Genomic DNA, 16,675 nt, shown 5'->3' with positions numbered 1-16,675 from the left:
TCACAGCCGGAACAACAAATCTGACGCTTTTAGATTACTAGTATTAGATAGTTTGATTATAAGGAAAACTTGTAATCCGCATAAGGATAGCCAAAACCAACGAAGAGAAGAGTTTTTTTTTCAAACCCTTGTGGATAGATATTCCAAACTGTGATCATATCGGCTTGTGAGTTACTAATACGAGTCAGATTGATATGTGAGACTACTGTACAATACAAATTGAGAATATTAAGCCGCAGGCAAAACCAAGAAGTTTAGGAACTGCTACCTAAATAATACAAAGGTAGCAAAAGGAGCTACACCAAATATGAAGACATTAAGTTCCAACTGATCTTCATATGGCTAGGCATTGAAGCTACGAAACGCAAGAGATCTGGTTTGTCAATGATTCCTGTGCGAAGCGGCTCTGTTTCCTGTTGGTTCAAGAGATGGAGGAACTTGGCAATGTTTGGAAGTATCATTTCCCGGCAATGGAGATGTAACAAAGGAACTTTTGACAAAACGCTTCCCTTTTGGATATCAAGACCTTCTGGTCTCCGCAGTTTATATGGTTTCCCAGTTGTTGGTTCAATATCAACCTGAGGCATCTGTTTCCATCTCTTGTGAACAAACCAACCGTACTTATAATCCCCTACTATTGGAGTACCAAGAGCTTCAGCGCAGTGTACACGTAGCTGTTTTTTAGAAGGTAAATTTGATCAAGAGAGAAACAAAAACATAATCTATCGCAAAACACTTAAAGAGGATAGCAAAGTTTAATAAGTACCTGATGCTTTCTGCTAGTAATAGGACGAAGTTCTAACCACGTACACCCATTGATCATAGGTCCTAATACTCTATACTCTGTTATTGCTTCTTGCGAAGCTTCAAAGCCCGAACCTTGCGCCAAAACCACCCTGTCTGTTTTACCATCGTCCAAAAGCACCTGAACACAGGTTTTTTAATCATTTTCAGATACGAGCAGTGTGTAAGCTAGCAGAGGTTATAATGAGATAAATACCTTTGAAAGAGGAGCTGAAATTAGTCCTTCTTTTTCCTTTGGAGAACCAATCACTAATGCCCAATATTGCTGATACATTGCTTCACAAGATTTGTTCCAAGCCTAGGATTGTGCAATATTTACGAGTCACTTTAAGCTCAACCTTTCCTTACTAGACCGTAGTGTGCTTGGTTCATAATTTCAGATAAGTCCTTCTTACCTTACAGCTTGAGTTTCTCCCCTTGTAATCACTGAACACTGAGTGAAGATGATCAATACTTTCTTTGGTTCGACCCATTACTAAGAGGCCACTAGTTTCCCTATCAAGACGATGTACCTAACCAATGAAAGTCAAAGAAGTCAGAAACCAAAACAATCTATCAAGATAACTTATAAAGCAAAAAAAATCGAGTTTACCAATCTAGGACCTTCATCGTTACCAAAAGACAAAGCTGCAGCTGCAAGTGCATCCATGCTGTTATGTATAGGAACATTTCCCTGAAACAAAAAAAGATAACTGAGTATGCAGCGGCTACTTAATCAACAAGAGAATGTAACAGCTTCCTCCCATGAAATCATTCTGCAGGAGCAAATAGAAAACTCTATTACCTTGACTGGAAGCTTAGGTGGCTTATTAAGAACTATAATAGCAGAGTCCTGCAGTAGATAGAAAAATAAGGTCAAAACTTGTGTATATAAGATCAACCAAAAAGAGACCAGAGTAAAACATAAGCAAATCCAGAAGAATTTCTCAAACGGGAGTTACCTTGAACCTGACAAGTCTTTGAAGATATGCGATTTCGTCTGCGTTTGGATACAAGGTTCCACTTGGTATAGTGTCATATCTCTTAGAAATCCTCATCTCAGCGATTGACACAGGCAACCAGATTTTATCTCCAACTTGCATTACCTCGCTATGCTTAATCTGCAGATAAAAGTGTACAATGCTATCACTATTCTTAAACCCAATCCACGAGAATGATCACACCAATAACAACAAAAAAGAACAGAGATCAATTGTACATTTCTCATGGGTCTAGCTCCATCTTCTTTTTTCTCTCTTGAAGCATTCCTACGATCTCGAAACTCCATTTGAACCTACCACAAAGGTAAAACTCAACCACTGCGAATATAATTTAGGGAAATTCATCTTGAAGGTCTCTTCATAGATAGAGAAAACAGTACAAATGTTAAAAATAATTTGCGGAGTCTATCTGAATCTCTTTAGACAATTCCAAAAGAAATAGTTCAATCAAAAGTTTTACCAGAGGCACTCACAAGGCCCTTTGTGAAATGAGTTTGAATAGCCTTATCATGGATTTCTTCGAAATAGTATTTGACCCAGCTTATGGCTGTGACATGGTCTTTGCTATCTCCGTCGTCTCCGTTATCAACGGCGTTTTTACCAGGTAATGGATGACCGGGGAATGGCGGCAGTGATATCAGCTGACGTGGCAATGGTCCTTGCTTCGGTTGTCCCAGATGTGCTACGTTGTTTGTCACGCGGATCACCGACGATGGCGGCGGAACGACTCTCGAGTACCGCCGTGTTACTACGGCCAGGTATATCTGACGGAAGCTTGTCTTAGCCTTCAACATGGGGTGTTTATCAGAAGACCGAAGGACTCTGTCTCTAGGTCAGAATGCCGGCTAAACGGCGGATCTTCTTCGCGCGCTACGGCCGAAGAAGACGAAGAGAGAACGGAACTGTGAAAGCTAAAATGGGCCTGTTGGACTTTCGATTCTTACTAATTGACGCATCGATCCAACTTAGGTCGTTTTTAAAAAAAATATTCACGGTCTTAAAATTCAGTTAAGCTTCAAGTAATTGGACAGTAAATTATTTTGTGATTTACAATTTCCCTCCCATTACCGAATTATTATGTTTAGACCAAACCATAAATTGAGAAAACAATACAAAATGATGGTACTCTGAGATAACAACTATATCCAATAGGTTTTGAACATTAACAATAACTTATTGTATTGAAAGGGTATATATCAAATCAAATATATGACTTATATTGGCTGTACCTTATTACCATCGAAATAAAAACATAAAAACAACGAATCAAACATATTACACAGCGCAGCACAAGCACAGCCGGAGAATCGTGACGCTCACAGAGCTAATACTCAATCGACCGAACAAACCGATAAATAAAATACTGACCACTATGATAGTTGTTGGTTCAAAAACACAAGAAAGAGAACATGAATGAAACCTCTTTCTCCAAAAACAACCCAATTGGGAGTATTTTTTATACTCGCTGTGGAGCGGACACAGCTTACCGAGTTTCATCCTCCAAAGCACGGAATCCAGCACTGAGATCGTCGTACAATTTCTTGAATTTTGCCACCAGTGTATCCTCCCCTTCTGCTGGGTCTTCGAACTTCTGAGACCTGTAATTTCCATATTGGATTTCAGACCATTTCATTAGAGCGCTATGTAACAAATTTACAGATAAACTGAGAGGAAAGCAACTAGTTTGCTTACACTAAACGGTAGAAAAGATCTCCCAAGCGATGCTTGATGAGAGTGTAAGTAATCTTTTGACCGTCCATTCCAGCAGCTCTCTCAACCGCCTGTGTATGACAACATTTAATGGAATTTACTGAATATAGACAAACCAATTGACCTAAATCTCCACTTAGCCTAGTAGATCATTTACGAATCATCTCATCTTATTTACCTGGTTGGCTAGGTTGTAGAAATGGATAATGTTACGCATCATCCACACAGACTTGTAGAAAGGGCAGAATTTGTCATATCTGTCAAAGATTCATCCAAAAGATTCAAATGTGAACAACCGTTGAGAGAGAAAGATAAAGAACTAAACCAAAACGAAGGAAGCCAACAAATCTTACGGTGTAAACGCGTTTTGAGCAAGGTAGTCTTCCCTCAATAGCTTAGCTGTTTCCAAGGTGATTTTGTCACCTTCTGCTAGCGCATCTTTTCCTACAAGCTGCACGCAAAGCACAATGCGCGGGTCAAACAAGTTCCTTTCAGAAAGAATTATGTGCTAAGCCTGACTTTCTTCTATAACTCGAGTCAAGTTTAGAAGCCAAAAGAATATAGTTCAAACCAATAAAATATAAATCGCTGAGACAAGAGTTCATTAGTCACGAAATTAGTAAGTGACCCGTACCTGGACAATTTCATTCAGATCGTCTTCTCTCTGCAACACCTCTCTGGCCTTTGTCCTGATGTTGATGAAATCTGGATCGAACTTCTCATAGAAAGATTCCAACGCCTGAAGAAAAGAAAAAGTAACTTTTTATATAAACACGGATTCGAGATAGTAAACCAAGATAGGTGTAAACTGAGAATACATAAGCATACCGTTGAATACTTTGAGTAGGAAATCAACCAATTAACAGAGGGAAAATGTTTTCTCTGGGCAAGCTTTTTGTCCAAACCCCAGAAGACCTGCAGAAGAAAAGAAAACCAACAAATATGGAAAAGTAAGCACTAAACACTTCAAAGTAGAGAAAAACCATGCTAATACGAGTCTGCTGCAGATCTAAAACCAAACACCATCTGGTTCCTCTCAATCTACAATGGAAGATAGGGAAGCAGCCATGAACGAAATAATCACCTGCACAATACTAAGGGTCGCAGAAGTCACAGGATCTGAAAAGTCTCCTCCCGGAGGTGAAACTGCACCAACAATTGTAACACTTCCATCACGTTCTGGTCCACCAAGACATTTTACTTTACCAGCACGTTCATAGAAAGATGCTAGACGAGCTGCTAGATAGGCAGGATATCCACTGTCGGCAGGCATTTCAGCCTAGAAAACAAAGCAAAATAGGTGTAAATAAATTGAAAAAAAAAAGTGAGATGAGGACAACAAAGACATCCATATAGGCAGCAACAGTGAAATGCAAAAGATTACCAGTCGTCCTGAAATTTCTCTCAATGCTTCTGCCCAACGGGAAGTTGAGTCTGCCATCATACTAACATTGTAGCCCATATCTCTAAAGTATTCAGCGATTGTGATTCCTGGAGTTAACATTAGAAAAATTAAAAAATGAGCATCGTAATTTAACAAATTGTCATTGGAAGTTGGGAAATGGGCTTCATCAAAAACCATTAATTCTGTATTCCTGAACATTACCTGTGTAGATTGAGGCTTCACGAGCAGCCACAGGCATGTTAGAGGTGTTGGCGACAAGTGTGGTACGTTTCATGACAGATTCCTCACGGCCATCAGGCAACGTCATTGTCAATTGTGGGAAGTCCATAAGAACCTAACTTATGAGAAACCAATCAGATCAAATGTCTGATTTGTATGAACAATTTGCAGATTCAGAATGAGAAGAAATATACCTCAGCCATTTCATTTCCTCTCTCTCCACAACCAACATACACAACAGCATCGGAGTTGGAGTACTATGTATAAAAGAACAAATTAGCTTTGGAAATTCAATATATCCAGTAATTAAGTGGAACAAACCAAAGTGTCACAACCTACCTTGGAAAGAGCCTGACTGATAACAGTTTTCCCACAGCCAAAAGCACCAGGAATGGCACAGGTTCCACCAAGAACTGAAGGGAAAAGGGCATCAAGGACACGCTGACAACAGGAAAAGAAATCAATCAACAACACACATCTTCAATTGACTATTACCGTTGTAAGAAAAATTAATTGAGCAATCACCTGCCCAGTAAGTAGAGGAGTATCGGCAGCAAGCTTTGATGCAACTGGCCTAGGGGTACGTACAGGCCAGCTCTGATATAATATCAACCAGAATAATTTAATAGGTGAACCAAATAGCTTAAAAATTTACGCTTGCAAGTAGGAAGATTAAAGATTCATGCAAACCTGAAGCATGGTGTAAGATTTCTTGATACCCTGAAATTCAAGCTCTATCACTGTATCCTGGGAAATGAAAAACACCGACAAACAACCATGAGCAACAAGCAAAAATGATCTCCAACAGCAAGTGATTACCAATTGATCAAGTTAGGCATATATTAACTCAAACGTTGAAGGTGAAGATATCCAGGAAAATAAACATTTCAAAATGTATAAATTTATCATTTTTTGGAGAGCAACTTAAACTCACCTTAAGGGAATATTGACCAGCTGGAGCAATGTAAGTAATCTTTCCCATGGCATCAGGAGGAAGGGCAACATGGTGATTCATCAAAGTGTTCTCAAAGACGGTCTGCAATCCAGAGTTATATTTGACTATCAGAAAAACTATCCCCAGTGTAAACAAAGGAAACACCACAGTAACTGTGTAAAATATGTTCCCTTGCCAAAAGCAGATTTAGGAGAGATCAATAAACTTACAGCATACAAGTCACCACCAGTTATCGTGTCTCCCTCGACTGCAAACAAGTTGAATTTAGTTGACCATCAAGATTAAAACCATATGAACACTTCAATAGACAGACATATGCAGTCAAACACATTACCAAATTTATTGGGCTGGAACTCCCAAGGACAATCTTTGTCAAGAGCTGGGACAGACACACCCCGAGGAATGTACACATCACCGGATATTCTCGCAATAGTCTTCAAAGGCCTCTGTGAGATAAGAAACCAAAGACTCGTGAGAAGCTACAGTCTGCCGTTTGTAATGGTAAAATAACTTCATAAACGTCAAACACTTAATGTCTGGCAAGAATATAAATCCAACTGAACCTGAATTCCATCGAAGATATTTCCTAAAATTCCTGGTCCAAGCTCCACAGAAAGTGGCTGTAATTACATGCCAAGTTATACGTTAGCTACAGATGAATAACCCTATAGAAAGGAGAAAAGAACGAAAGCCAAGATAAAGAGAACCACGAACCTTGTGCGTTCGTAGAACAGGATCATTAACTGTTAATCCCGCTGTTTCCTCGTAAACTGATAAAAAGGAAATTGTCAAGTATTTAGTTAAGATATCTTACTTCTACAGAAGCCCAGATGCAAGTAATTAACAGATAAAATAAGGCAGTAAAGTAAATTACACTAAGAAGCACAAAGAGAAGAAACAAACCTTGGATAGTGGCAGAATCTCCTTCAAGACGGATGATTTCTCCAATCAAATTATCATGTCCAACACGAACTAACTCATACATAGCAGCACCGGCCATACCATCGGCAACAACAACAGGCCCTGAAACCTGCATCCCAATACTTGTATATTACCAATCTGATTACGAAAAAATAATTATGACAAAGAAACATGAAATCTCTGAGAACTTATCAGATCAGATCAGAAAAAAATCACAGACGAGCTACTAAACCGAGGCGGAATCAACTAAGAACTATTAGATCAAATCTAGTTCTCACCTGGCAAGCAGATCATCTATTTCATCCATCCATCACCAAAAACTAACATCGCAGAACAGGCAAAAAAATCAAATTGAAACCAGATCGAACGGAAACGGGATAATACCTTACGAACGTAACCATACTCGCTCTCCTTCTCATCGTCCTCGAAGGTCGTAAGCTTTCCTCCGTAAAACGCCGGCATTTTCTGAGCAATCAGAGATTCAAAAACTCAAATCCGATCGACCAAAATAATCGAAATTCTACCTCCTACAAAATGCCGAGATCCGATCAAACAAACAACAAAAAAGAAATCGCCAACGCCTCGAAATAGAGATCAGAGATCGAGGAATAAGAAAACAAACTCCAGGTTTCTCAAATAGAACGATTCAATAAATCAGAAAGAAACAAAAAGGATCATAGAGAGAGAGATAGAGATCCTAACCAGTGAACAGACAGGAAGAGTGGTCACAAGAAGAAGAGAGAGGTGGAGGCACGTAGATATTGAAAGAGTTGGAGAGAAGTTGATCTGATTGACAAATCGTGGAGCGATCCTGTACAGAACTCCACACGATACGCTCATAGATCTGACTTTGTCGTTAATAGCCACGTGACAATTTTATTTATTGGGCTTTATTACATCTAATTGCGGCCCAATAAGTGAGTCCGTTTAGTCAACAAAGACATACACACACGCTTGAGAATCATCTCTCTGATCAAGCCGTAAAAATCACAGAAAGTGATCAGTTTTGTTTTCTCGGGAAAAGATTTCTGAAAGTGAAAGCAAGTTTTATTTATCAAGTGGGGGAGAGAGAGATGGGAGAAATGGGGAAGGCGATGGGATTACTGATTAGCGGGACGCTTGTGTATTATCACTGTGCATATCGCAACGCAACCCTTCTCTCCTTATTCGCCGATGTTTTCATTGTTCTATTATGCTCCCTCGCCATTCTCGGTCTCCTTTTTCGCCAACTCAATGTCTCGTAAGTTCTTTTAGACTAAATTTATCGATTCTCTCTGTTTACTGTGTTGGATTCTGTTCTTCGGTCTCTGATTCTAGTAACCGGGGAACATTATTTGGCTCGTTTGATCTGCGAGAAAGTGTGATTGCTCTCTCCATATGTTTGTCGAATTAGGGTTTTTGCAATTAGTGATGTAAATTTGATTTGTGAAACTGATTTGCTTTAGATTTCATGTCTTCTCCCTGTGGATTTTGGTTTCTTTTGTTACAATGGTTTTTGATGCACATTCACAAACTATAAAGGCATGAACTGAAACTAAAGTCTCTTTACTTATTTTGGGTGAGAATCGGTGGTGCCTCGACTTACTTTAACATGTTTTATCTTCCTATCACTTTACTTTAATCATCCTAGAATTGGCTATGGTTTCATGATCGTCTGTTCTGTAGTGTATAATCGGTTTCAAGACCCTTGCTTTTTCAACCACATGGTTTACAACTTTATAACTCTTCTCCAGGGTACCAGTGGATCCACTAGAGTGGCAAATATCACAGGACACAGCAAGTAACATTGTTGCTCGTTTAGCTAATACCGTTGGAGCAGCAGAGGGTGTTCTCAGGGTTGCAGCAACAGGACATGACAAGAGACTTTTTGTCAAGGCAAGTGTTTCTTTAGTTACTAACTTACCATGTACAAGATTGGCATCAATATATTACCACAGAGTTTTTCTTAGAACCCTTCTGTCTTTACTCAGTTATCATATAAGTGCATTGCTGATTGTTTAACTCAGTAATTGTGTTCTATACTGAAGATGTTTCTCTTTTCCTTTCGTTTTAGGTCGTAATCTGCCTTTACTTCTTATCAGCTCTTGGGCGACTCATATCAGGTGTAACCGTTGCTTATGCAGGTAAAGCATTCACATTTCATCTCAAATTTTTACAAAGTTTCACTTAAATGTGGAAGTCGGATGAGTAGCATTACATACCAATATGTCGGATTCCATAGCATTTGTCAGAAATTGGCCATTTGGGAAACCCTTCTTCATGATTGCAAACCAATGATCTCTGACTAGTTCTTCTCCCTGAAACAGGACTATGCTTGTTCTGTCTCTCCATGCTCTGTCAGAATTCTCAATCTCTTGGAAACTGTGTGCTAAAACGAGGAAATGCTGAGATTTTAGAACAAGAAGCAAATTCTGATAAATAAAGCTGTCTAGCATTCGTCTTTATTTGTTTTTTTTACTCATGGTCACATGTTCATAGCCTCAGAGTAGCTTCACCTTATGTACACTCGATTTGTATAATGTCTGGTGGAAATTGTAATGATAATGTTTCCCTTCCACCCCATATGTAATTACAGATCCTAAATTAACTGTATTATTCTCTTCACAGTATTTACGGATCTTTAGGCATACACTGCATCAAACAAAACCGTCTGCAAAAAGTGCTATGAGGAGCGAATCTGCAAGCTAATGCGCATATATACACATGAAACTGTTATAAACATGATTCAACAAACTGTTACAAGGAAGATTACATGAAAACACAGGGCTAAGCCACAACACCTTTTCTTATTTGAATTTACATTTTCAGAACTGGATAGGATCTGATCAGTCTGTAAAAGGTTTGCTTACTCTACCCTATCAAAGAGTCTAAACTCTAAACCATGTCACGTCTTTGCAGCTGCTCTTGGTGATTCGAATCTTCAATGATTCCTATTTTTTAAAATCTACAAATCTTGAAGAGCCCGCAAAGTTTTGATATTTGTTTCATCTCTTACCCAAACACTGGTTCGACGAGTTATGGGGTCTACCCTTCCTCGTCCTCAGAGTGAGATGCAGTATTTGAAGCCACCTCCGTTTCCATTGATTGAGGCTGTACGCCTGTAATTAAAAACAGAGGCAGATCAGGTTTTAAGAGAGGCTCAAAAGACCAAAACATTCAAGAAACATTGTACCCCAAAAAAAAAAAAAAAACATCTTTAAGACCACGCCACTGAAGTAATGCAAATATGAAATATCTAAAAGATAATTCAAACTGAGTAAGTTATTCGACAATAAGCATCGCAACAAGACAACTAACACTACAATTCAACTTCTCAACCATAAAAGAAGAAACTTGTCCCATGATCACCACAATACCTATCGAAAAGACTCTCTATGTTATTATTGATGGTGGTAACCAACTTCCATCAGTGAAATCGAAACCAGTAATAACTTTCAACAATAACGATAAGCCTAAATGTACCTAAAATGTTACAATGCCAATGCAGATAATAGATACCGCAAAAAAAGTTGGATTCTTGGTATGTAAAAACCAAAGCTTTTATAAAACCACGAATCAGATTCAGATTCATCAACAACAAAGCACATACGATCAGACAAGTAATAATATAAAAAGAACCTTTGATGAAGTAATCAGAGGAAGGCCATCCTCGAACCGATGAGAGAGAAATAGATTCTTCATCAGAGATAGGATTGGCCAGCTTCTCAACGAGCTTAGCGATCCCATGAGTCTGGGATCTAGGAGGTGGAACCCAATAAGAAGCACCGGGAACAAAAGGGAGCCAATCCGGAGCGGATCGGCGTACCATTATCCGGTGGACAGCATCTTCCAACTTATGGAGAAGAGGATCCGATTGCGACTGCGACGATGCGGCGGTATCGATCTCGTAGAGCTCACCTCTGCGGTTTGACCGTCGATTCGAGGATTGAGATCGGAAAAATACGGTTTGAGATGAAGGGAGAAGAGAAGATGCGACGAAACGGCACCGAGAGAGAGAAAGTGAAGGAGAGAAAGATCGAGCCATTGCAGAGAGATTAGGAGAAAGAACAAAAAGATGATGGGTTTGGTTGTTCCCTTTTTTCTACTCTTTTTTTAACCAACGGATAAGGAGAAAAGAGACATTAGACTATCCTCATTGGTTTAGTTTCTTAGTTGTTTCTTAAGGCATATTTAATAAGAAAAAAAAGAGAAGAAACTTTGCTAAGAGTTAAGGAAAATTTTGTTGATTATTGGTAGAACCAAATTTAAGGGTTTCTTAATAATAAATATAGTAAAATAATAATTAATATCTTAAAATATTCAAAATTATTTTATATATCAAAGACACAACAAGACACAACAAGACTCAAGAAGACACAACAAGACTCAACAAGACTCAACAATACTAATCATCCACTAAGTCAAGCAGCTTCTCTTTCATAGCTTCTTCTTTCGGAGTAAGCGGTCCAGTTTTGGCCAGCAAACTGTCAAGAATTTGCATTTTTGACAATCTCTCTTTCAGCAGCAATTCTTCCCTCTTGATTTCCCACATGCCTTGGTACTCCTTCAAAGCCTTCTCTTCTTTCGCTTCTGTATGAGTCTTCCTCTGTTTGGCCTTACTTGCGTCTCTGCCAATAGGCCTTGTGTTTGTTGGCTCATCTATATTACCGCCGGTCTGAGAAGCTGAAGCTTGTGTAGGATCATCAAAGAGTCTTTTCCTGTTGGTTACTTCAGGTGCTTTACCATTAACACTCTCACACCATTTCTGGTCGTAGCGTAACTCTAACCAACAATGCTCAAGAACGAATTTTTTCTGATAAATGTTATAGTACATATCATATGCTGTCCTCAGTATATCATCTTCATTCTGACCACTAGTTTTAGCCCTTACCGCAGCAGCATATGTTCCACAAAACTTCCCCACCGTATCTTGGATCTTAGACCATCTCTGTTTACACTGAACTGGCCCTATCTTCTCATTGCCATCAGAAAGAGGACTATCTGAAAAATACTTAGCAACCCTATTCCAGAAGGTCTTGCCCTTCTGATCATTGCCTTTCACAGCATCCTTGCTGGTGTTTAACCACCCGCTAATGAGAATCCGGTCATCAGAAGGTGTCCATTTCCTTCTCTCCCTACGGAACTGACTTGGGGAAGGTGTTGTGTCTTCACTTGGGGAAGCTGCGGAACTGACTTGGGAACTAAAGAGAGGAAGTGGAGACGACAGAGTAGGTATATTTGGGTAGAGGGAATCAAAAGAAATGGTTTGACTATTCATAAGTCCCACAAAATTTGTGGACTGGTTTAGCTCATGGTCTGACTCCATAGTAGCAAAGAAGAAAAGAAGAGTGGTTTATGCTTGAGAGGTGTAGAAACGAAGAATGGTTTATGGTTGGAAGATACTCGGGTTTGTGGTTTAAGATCAAGAAAAGCTTAGTTTTTAAAGTGAAGCATATTGGAGTTACAATTAATTCTCGACACCAAACACACAATGAATACACAACCTAGTCACTTCCATTAATGAAAGAACAACCACCAATTAAGAATAATTACTACCTAGTCACAAAGAAGTACACATAGGAGCACAAATCTGATATGACATGCTATAACTCACTATCCGAAAAAAGAAACTACCAAACAAACAAAGCAATCAATTTAAATATAAACAAGTTAGGTGTATATTTACCTCTTTCGGAGATTTGGTTGAAATGTTGTTTCCTTGTCGCCTTAATTGTGATTGGTTTGAGCTCAACTAAAAGAAACTCACAAAACAAGAAACAAGAAATGGTTTTAGTAACTATGTAAAGACATGACATCCATTAAAGCATAACTACAAGTACATGAGTCTTAACTAATACCAACTGTGTAAAGATTCATTAAAGACACAACAACCAACAACCAACTTACAATGTGATAGGAGAGAAAAGAGTTGATTCAATCGGTTTCAGATACACAAACCCAATTCAACCTATTATGAGAATCTAACAAGTTAATCATCACATTCACTCCTTAGAAGAAAATTTCAGGTTAATTATACAAATAAGAGAGAGAGATGAGGTAGTATAGGTTCTGTTCTGACCTCACCACATGCAGACTCAAAGAAGGTTCTCACATCAGCTTGAGAAACCTGCACTCGTAGGAAAAAATCTTTAAACAGGAGACAGTAATAAAATTATGTATACATTCTATGTAGATAGTTCAGCATTTACCTTCTTGTCGATATTTGTGCAGTAGATTGTCCTTGTGCACATCTCCCTTTCATCTTCTGACTGAATTAACCAAAACACAGTAGATATCCAAAGTAAAATTCAAAACTCAAAACTGAAACCAAAATGATTAGTATAACTTCTGATCAGTATCCCTATAGAGCTTTTTGTCACACAACCTAAAAAATACTATATTTTAAGTTGAAAGATATATAACAAACATTAATTTAAAGCTTACTTGTCCACAGTTACTAAACAAGGCAGCAAGACCCTCCTCAGTCACCTAAAATCACAAAACAGATTTGTTATACATTGATGCAACTTAACTAGAATCCGTTCCACACAACCTTAACAGAGAGTACTAATAAAAACTTACACTCTGGTCAATGTCAGAAACATACACTGTTCTTCTAATACTATCCTATCTTTGAGCCTTAGAAATCCTCCCAGTCAACCTCCTCCTCCCTTGGCTATAATTGTTTCTTCTCTGTAATAACAAAAACATCAATAAAACAGAATATAAAGCAAGCACATTTAACCAAAGTTTAAAGCTTTAACAACAAACAGAATTATTTTTACCTTCCTGGTATTATCATCCTTCTTGGCATCAGATTCAAATTCTTCACCTGATTGCTTCTTGGCTGTAGCAAAATCGTCAGCAGAGAGAAATTGATTAGGTTTCCCAACCTGATTGTTCTTCTTAGGGTTGTAGTAAGAAGGGAAAAACTCCTTGGCATCCAAAACGTAAAGGAAGAAACTTTGATTCAATCGGTTTCAGATACACAAACCCAATTCAACCTATTATGAGAATCTAACAAAGAGATTAATCAAAATTCACCAACAACAACTTCATCAGTGAATAATAAGATGAGGAGATTAAGAAGTGTTACAAACACTTCACCGAAAATTAATCTAAGTTTCCCAGATCAACCGAAATTGTCTCACAAACAAAAGACATAATTAAATTAAAATTGAGACAATTTTCAAATAAACAAATAACAATTACTAGACATGCAAGAACAATTACCTGAACAAATCGAATGGCTTGAATCTTCCCCAAATATTAGGGTTTCGACGGATCGCTCACCACCGGAATCACATGCCCCCTGCTTCACCGGAACCAAATCGCGGCCAAATCCTAGTCCAATAGCCGTGGGAATCAACTGGAAGAGAAGCAATCAGTTTCCGGAATCGAAGGAAGAAGAGATTCAAGCTGAAATCGCGAAAAGTCTCGAGAGAGAGAGAGAGAGAGAGAGAAAAGAGAAAAAAGGAAAGTGAAAGAGAGATGAAAAAAAAAATTAAACCCCTTCGTCCCAAATAAAACTCGACCCACTGATTTTGTGACACTTGTCCAGCAAGAGACGTTTCTTGCAATCCTAAAATAAGAAACGAATCTTGCATTTCTTAGCTTAGGTTTCAATAATTAATATTATCTACCCCTAAGAAACAAACTAAGAAACAACATAATTGTGCCGATGAGGATAGTCTTAGGCAATTTCATTTCTTTTTTCACTCGTTTATTAACATAATTGGTAGCTAAGATATGATAATTGATAAGAAAAGGCTTCATGTTGATAATAATTACAGTATACACCCTTACTTTTTAACACATTCAGATAGAACTACCGAAACTCTTACCAATGAAATTTTGACAGGGAAGGAAAAAAAAAAAAAAAAAGTGTGTTCTCTTCTTTTTCTTTTTCCTCGGTTGGTTGTCCCAACAACAAAAAAAAAAAAAATCTCCACCGCTTTGAGAGAAAAAAGTGGGGAAGAGGAGAGAGAGAGAGTGAGATTGAGACAACGCACCAACTGTTGCGCGGCTCCAAGAGATCTCGATCGGGATCCACACGACGGAGATAGAGAGAGTGTGAGAGAGTGAGCTACGGATATGGGATCTCAGCTGCTACTTGAGTGTTGCTTCCGTTTCGTCTTCTACTGTCACTCCCACAGCTCCAACTATTTTCCTTGATTGTTTTTCTTTCTCGCCGGAAGCTTATTACAGTACACACTCTCTCAGGTGCGAATCGACGTCTTATTCGTTCCGTTTTCTCAGATTGGGTTTTTTTCTCTTGTCTTCGATCATCTACTTCATTTTTGGGGTTTTGGTACTGGTTCAATCTCTTTTGTGATTTGGGGATTTCGTTAGACGATCTGAGTTCGATTTCTGCTCAATCGTGTATGAGATGGAAATTGCTTTTAAATCCCAGAGATCTCGCTGTGTTTCAGGGATCAGGCTAATAGAGTTTGTGATTAGGGTTTTGATTTTTTCCTGGCTTTTTGGACACTATTTGGTTCCTTTTTTTTGGAAGTTAGTGGAAATAGTTGAGCAATTACTTTTGTAGATCTCGAGTGATATTAGTGTATCACAAGTTCTGAGAGTACATGTTTACTAATAGGAATGGGTTCCTGTTTTGTTCTCGCAGGGATTTGATATCCTCACGTTTCAGTACATTGTTTGTGGTGCTAATCTAGTCTCTAGCCAGTTTGAGGTTTCCTGAAGAAAAAAAGAAATTTTATATGGGTTCAAGATACGCATCTCACCAGCTTAGCAATGGGCTCTTTGTGTCTGGTCGGCCAGAGCAACCCAAAGAAAAGCCTCCAACAATGAGCTCAGTAGCCATGCCATACACCGGGGGTGATATCAAGAAATCAGGAGAATTGGGAAGATGTTTGACATTCCGACAGATGGGACTAAGTCAAGGAAGTCTGGCCCCTTAACTGGAACTTCTTCAAGAAGTGGTGCGCAATCAGGTCCAGTTCCTAATGCAACCGGTCGTATGTCTGGCTCTTTGGCTTCTGCTGGCTCAAATTCAATGAAGAAAACAAATTCTGGGCCTTTGTCTAAGCACGGGGAGCCATCAAAGAAATCCTCTGGTCCGCAATCAGGTGGTGTAACAAGGCAAAATTCCGGCCCTATTCCTATACTCCCAACTACAGGTCTCATAACATCTGGGCCAATTACCTCGGGCCCTTTAAATTCATCTGGGGCTCCCAGGAAAATTTCTGGTTCGATGAAGACAAATATGACTTCCGTTGTCCACAACCAGGCAGTAACTACCCTTGGTCCAGAAGATGACTTTTCCTGCATGAGAGCTTCCCCAAGCCTGTGCTGTGGCTGGTGATACTTATATTTGTAATGGGATTCCTTGCTGGAGGCTTCATTCTTGGAGCAGTTCACAATGCAGTTCTCCTCATTGTTGTGGCGGTCTTGTTCACAGTTATTGCTGCACTTTTCATTTGGAATATTTCTTGTGAAAGACGTGGTATCATAGATTTCATCGGTCGTTATCCTGATGCTGATCTTAGAACTGCCAAAAATGGTCAATACGTGAAGGTCACTGGGGTAAGTCTCTAACCCAAAAATTACTGGTTTTGTGCATTTAGTCTTTGCTGCTGCATTGTCATGGGAAATGATGAAATATTATTTGTTCTTCCTTCCATGGTTTTGCTATCCCTACTATGTTTATAACACTGATTCTTTTATTTATTTTTAATT

General features: G+C 38.8%; 5 protein-coding genes and 1 pseudogene across 11 annotated transcripts; 2 read left to right on the top strand and 4 right to left on the bottom strand.

Annotated features, from left to right (window-relative positions):
- LOC104752314 (RNA pseudouridine synthase 3, mitochondrial-like) lies at positions 136 to 2,721 on the bottom strand. Of its 2 annotated transcripts, none has more exons than XM_010474421.2 (9): positions 2,258 to 2,721; positions 2,003 to 2,077; positions 1,746 to 1,904; positions 1,589 to 1,636; positions 1,397 to 1,477; positions 1,200 to 1,316; positions 1,001 to 1,102; positions 767 to 925; positions 136 to 674 (listed from the first exon to the last, which is right to left on the bottom strand). In XM_010474421.2, exons 1-9 carry the CDS (start codon positions 2,576 to 2,578, stop codon positions 297 to 299), a joined length of 1,440 nt encoding a protein of 479 aa, XP_010472723.1. In that variant the 5' UTR covers positions 2,579 to 2,721; the 3' UTR covers positions 136 to 296. The 2 variants fall into 2 exon arrangements, with proteins under 2 accessions (XP_010472723.1, XP_010472724.1); XM_010474422.1 differs by having other exon boundaries at positions 2,245 to 2,337.
- LOC104752313 (V-type proton ATPase catalytic subunit A) lies at positions 2,977 to 7,805 on the bottom strand. 2 transcript variants are annotated; one of them, XM_010474419.2, is made up of 21 exons: positions 7,697 to 7,805; positions 7,379 to 7,521; positions 6,977 to 7,103; positions 6,788 to 6,843; positions 6,637 to 6,693; positions 6,408 to 6,519; positions 6,283 to 6,320; positions 6,053 to 6,154; positions 5,809 to 5,865; positions 5,644 to 5,715; positions 5,458 to 5,559; positions 5,313 to 5,375; positions 5,101 to 5,233; positions 4,879 to 4,985; positions 4,579 to 4,773; positions 4,323 to 4,409; positions 4,129 to 4,233; positions 3,848 to 3,945; positions 3,673 to 3,751; positions 3,477 to 3,565; positions 2,977 to 3,382 (listed from the first exon to the last, which is right to left on the bottom strand). In XM_010474419.2, exons 2-21 carry the CDS (start codon positions 7,454 to 7,456, stop codon positions 3,268 to 3,270), a joined length of 1,872 nt encoding a protein of 623 aa, XP_010472721.1. In that variant the 5' UTR covers positions 7,457 to 7,521; positions 7,697 to 7,805; the 3' UTR covers positions 2,977 to 3,267. The 2 variants fall into 2 exon arrangements, with proteins under 2 accessions (XP_010472721.1, XP_010472722.1); XM_010474420.2 differs by having other exon boundaries at positions 7,379 to 7,459; positions 7,697 to 7,803.
- Positions 7,976 to 9,603, top strand: LOC104752311 (reticulon-like protein B22). Its single transcript, XM_010474418.2, has 4 exons — positions 7,976 to 8,234; positions 8,728 to 8,869; positions 9,048 to 9,117; positions 9,301 to 9,603. Exons 1-4 carry the CDS (start codon positions 8,068 to 8,070, stop codon positions 9,414 to 9,416), a joined length of 495 nt encoding a protein of 164 aa, XP_010472720.1. The 5' UTR covers positions 7,976 to 8,067; the 3' UTR covers positions 9,417 to 9,603.
- LOC104752310 lies at positions 9,660 to 11,114 on the bottom strand. Its single transcript, XM_010474417.2, has 2 exons — positions 10,613 to 11,114; positions 9,660 to 10,092 (listed from the first exon to the last, which is right to left on the bottom strand). Exons 1-2 carry the CDS (start codon positions 11,016 to 11,018, stop codon positions 10,019 to 10,021), a joined length of 480 nt encoding a protein of 159 aa, XP_010472719.1. The 5' UTR covers positions 11,019 to 11,114; the 3' UTR covers positions 9,660 to 10,018.
- LOC104754020 (glutathione S-transferase T3-like) lies at positions 11,217 to 14,664 on the bottom strand. Of its 5 annotated transcripts, none has more exons than XM_019238340.1 (8): positions 14,207 to 14,664; positions 13,759 to 13,990; positions 13,556 to 13,666; positions 13,418 to 13,462; positions 13,183 to 13,242; positions 13,053 to 13,100; positions 12,881 to 12,941; positions 11,217 to 12,725 (listed from the first exon to the last, which is right to left on the bottom strand). In XM_019238340.1, exon 8 carries the CDS (start codon positions 12,297 to 12,299, stop codon positions 11,379 to 11,381), a length of 921 nt encoding a protein of 306 aa, XP_019093885.1. In that variant the 5' UTR covers positions 12,300 to 12,725; positions 12,881 to 12,941; positions 13,053 to 13,100; positions 13,183 to 13,242; positions 13,418 to 13,462; positions 13,556 to 13,666; positions 13,759 to 13,990; positions 14,207 to 14,664; the 3' UTR covers positions 11,217 to 11,378. The 5 variants fall into 5 exon arrangements, with proteins under 5 accessions (XP_019093885.1, XP_019093884.1, XP_019093887.1 ...); XM_019238339.1 differs by having other exon boundaries at positions 13,759 to 13,977; XM_019238342.1 differs by having other exon boundaries at positions 13,759 to 13,820.
- Positions 14,904 to 16,675, top strand: part of LOC104752309 — a 3,754-nt pseudogene continuing 1,982 nt past the window's right edge.

The sequence above is a fragment of the Camelina sativa genome, chromosome 16 (genome assembly GCF_000633955.1).
Source record: "Camelina sativa cultivar DH55 chromosome 16, Cs, whole genome shotgun sequence".
In the NCBI taxonomy this organism is placed as follows: Eukaryota; Viridiplantae; Streptophyta; class Magnoliopsida; order Brassicales; family Brassicaceae; genus Camelina; species Camelina sativa.
The sequence above is the reverse complement of the archived record's forward strand: the minus strand, read 5'-3'. Positions and strand labels throughout refer to the sequence as shown.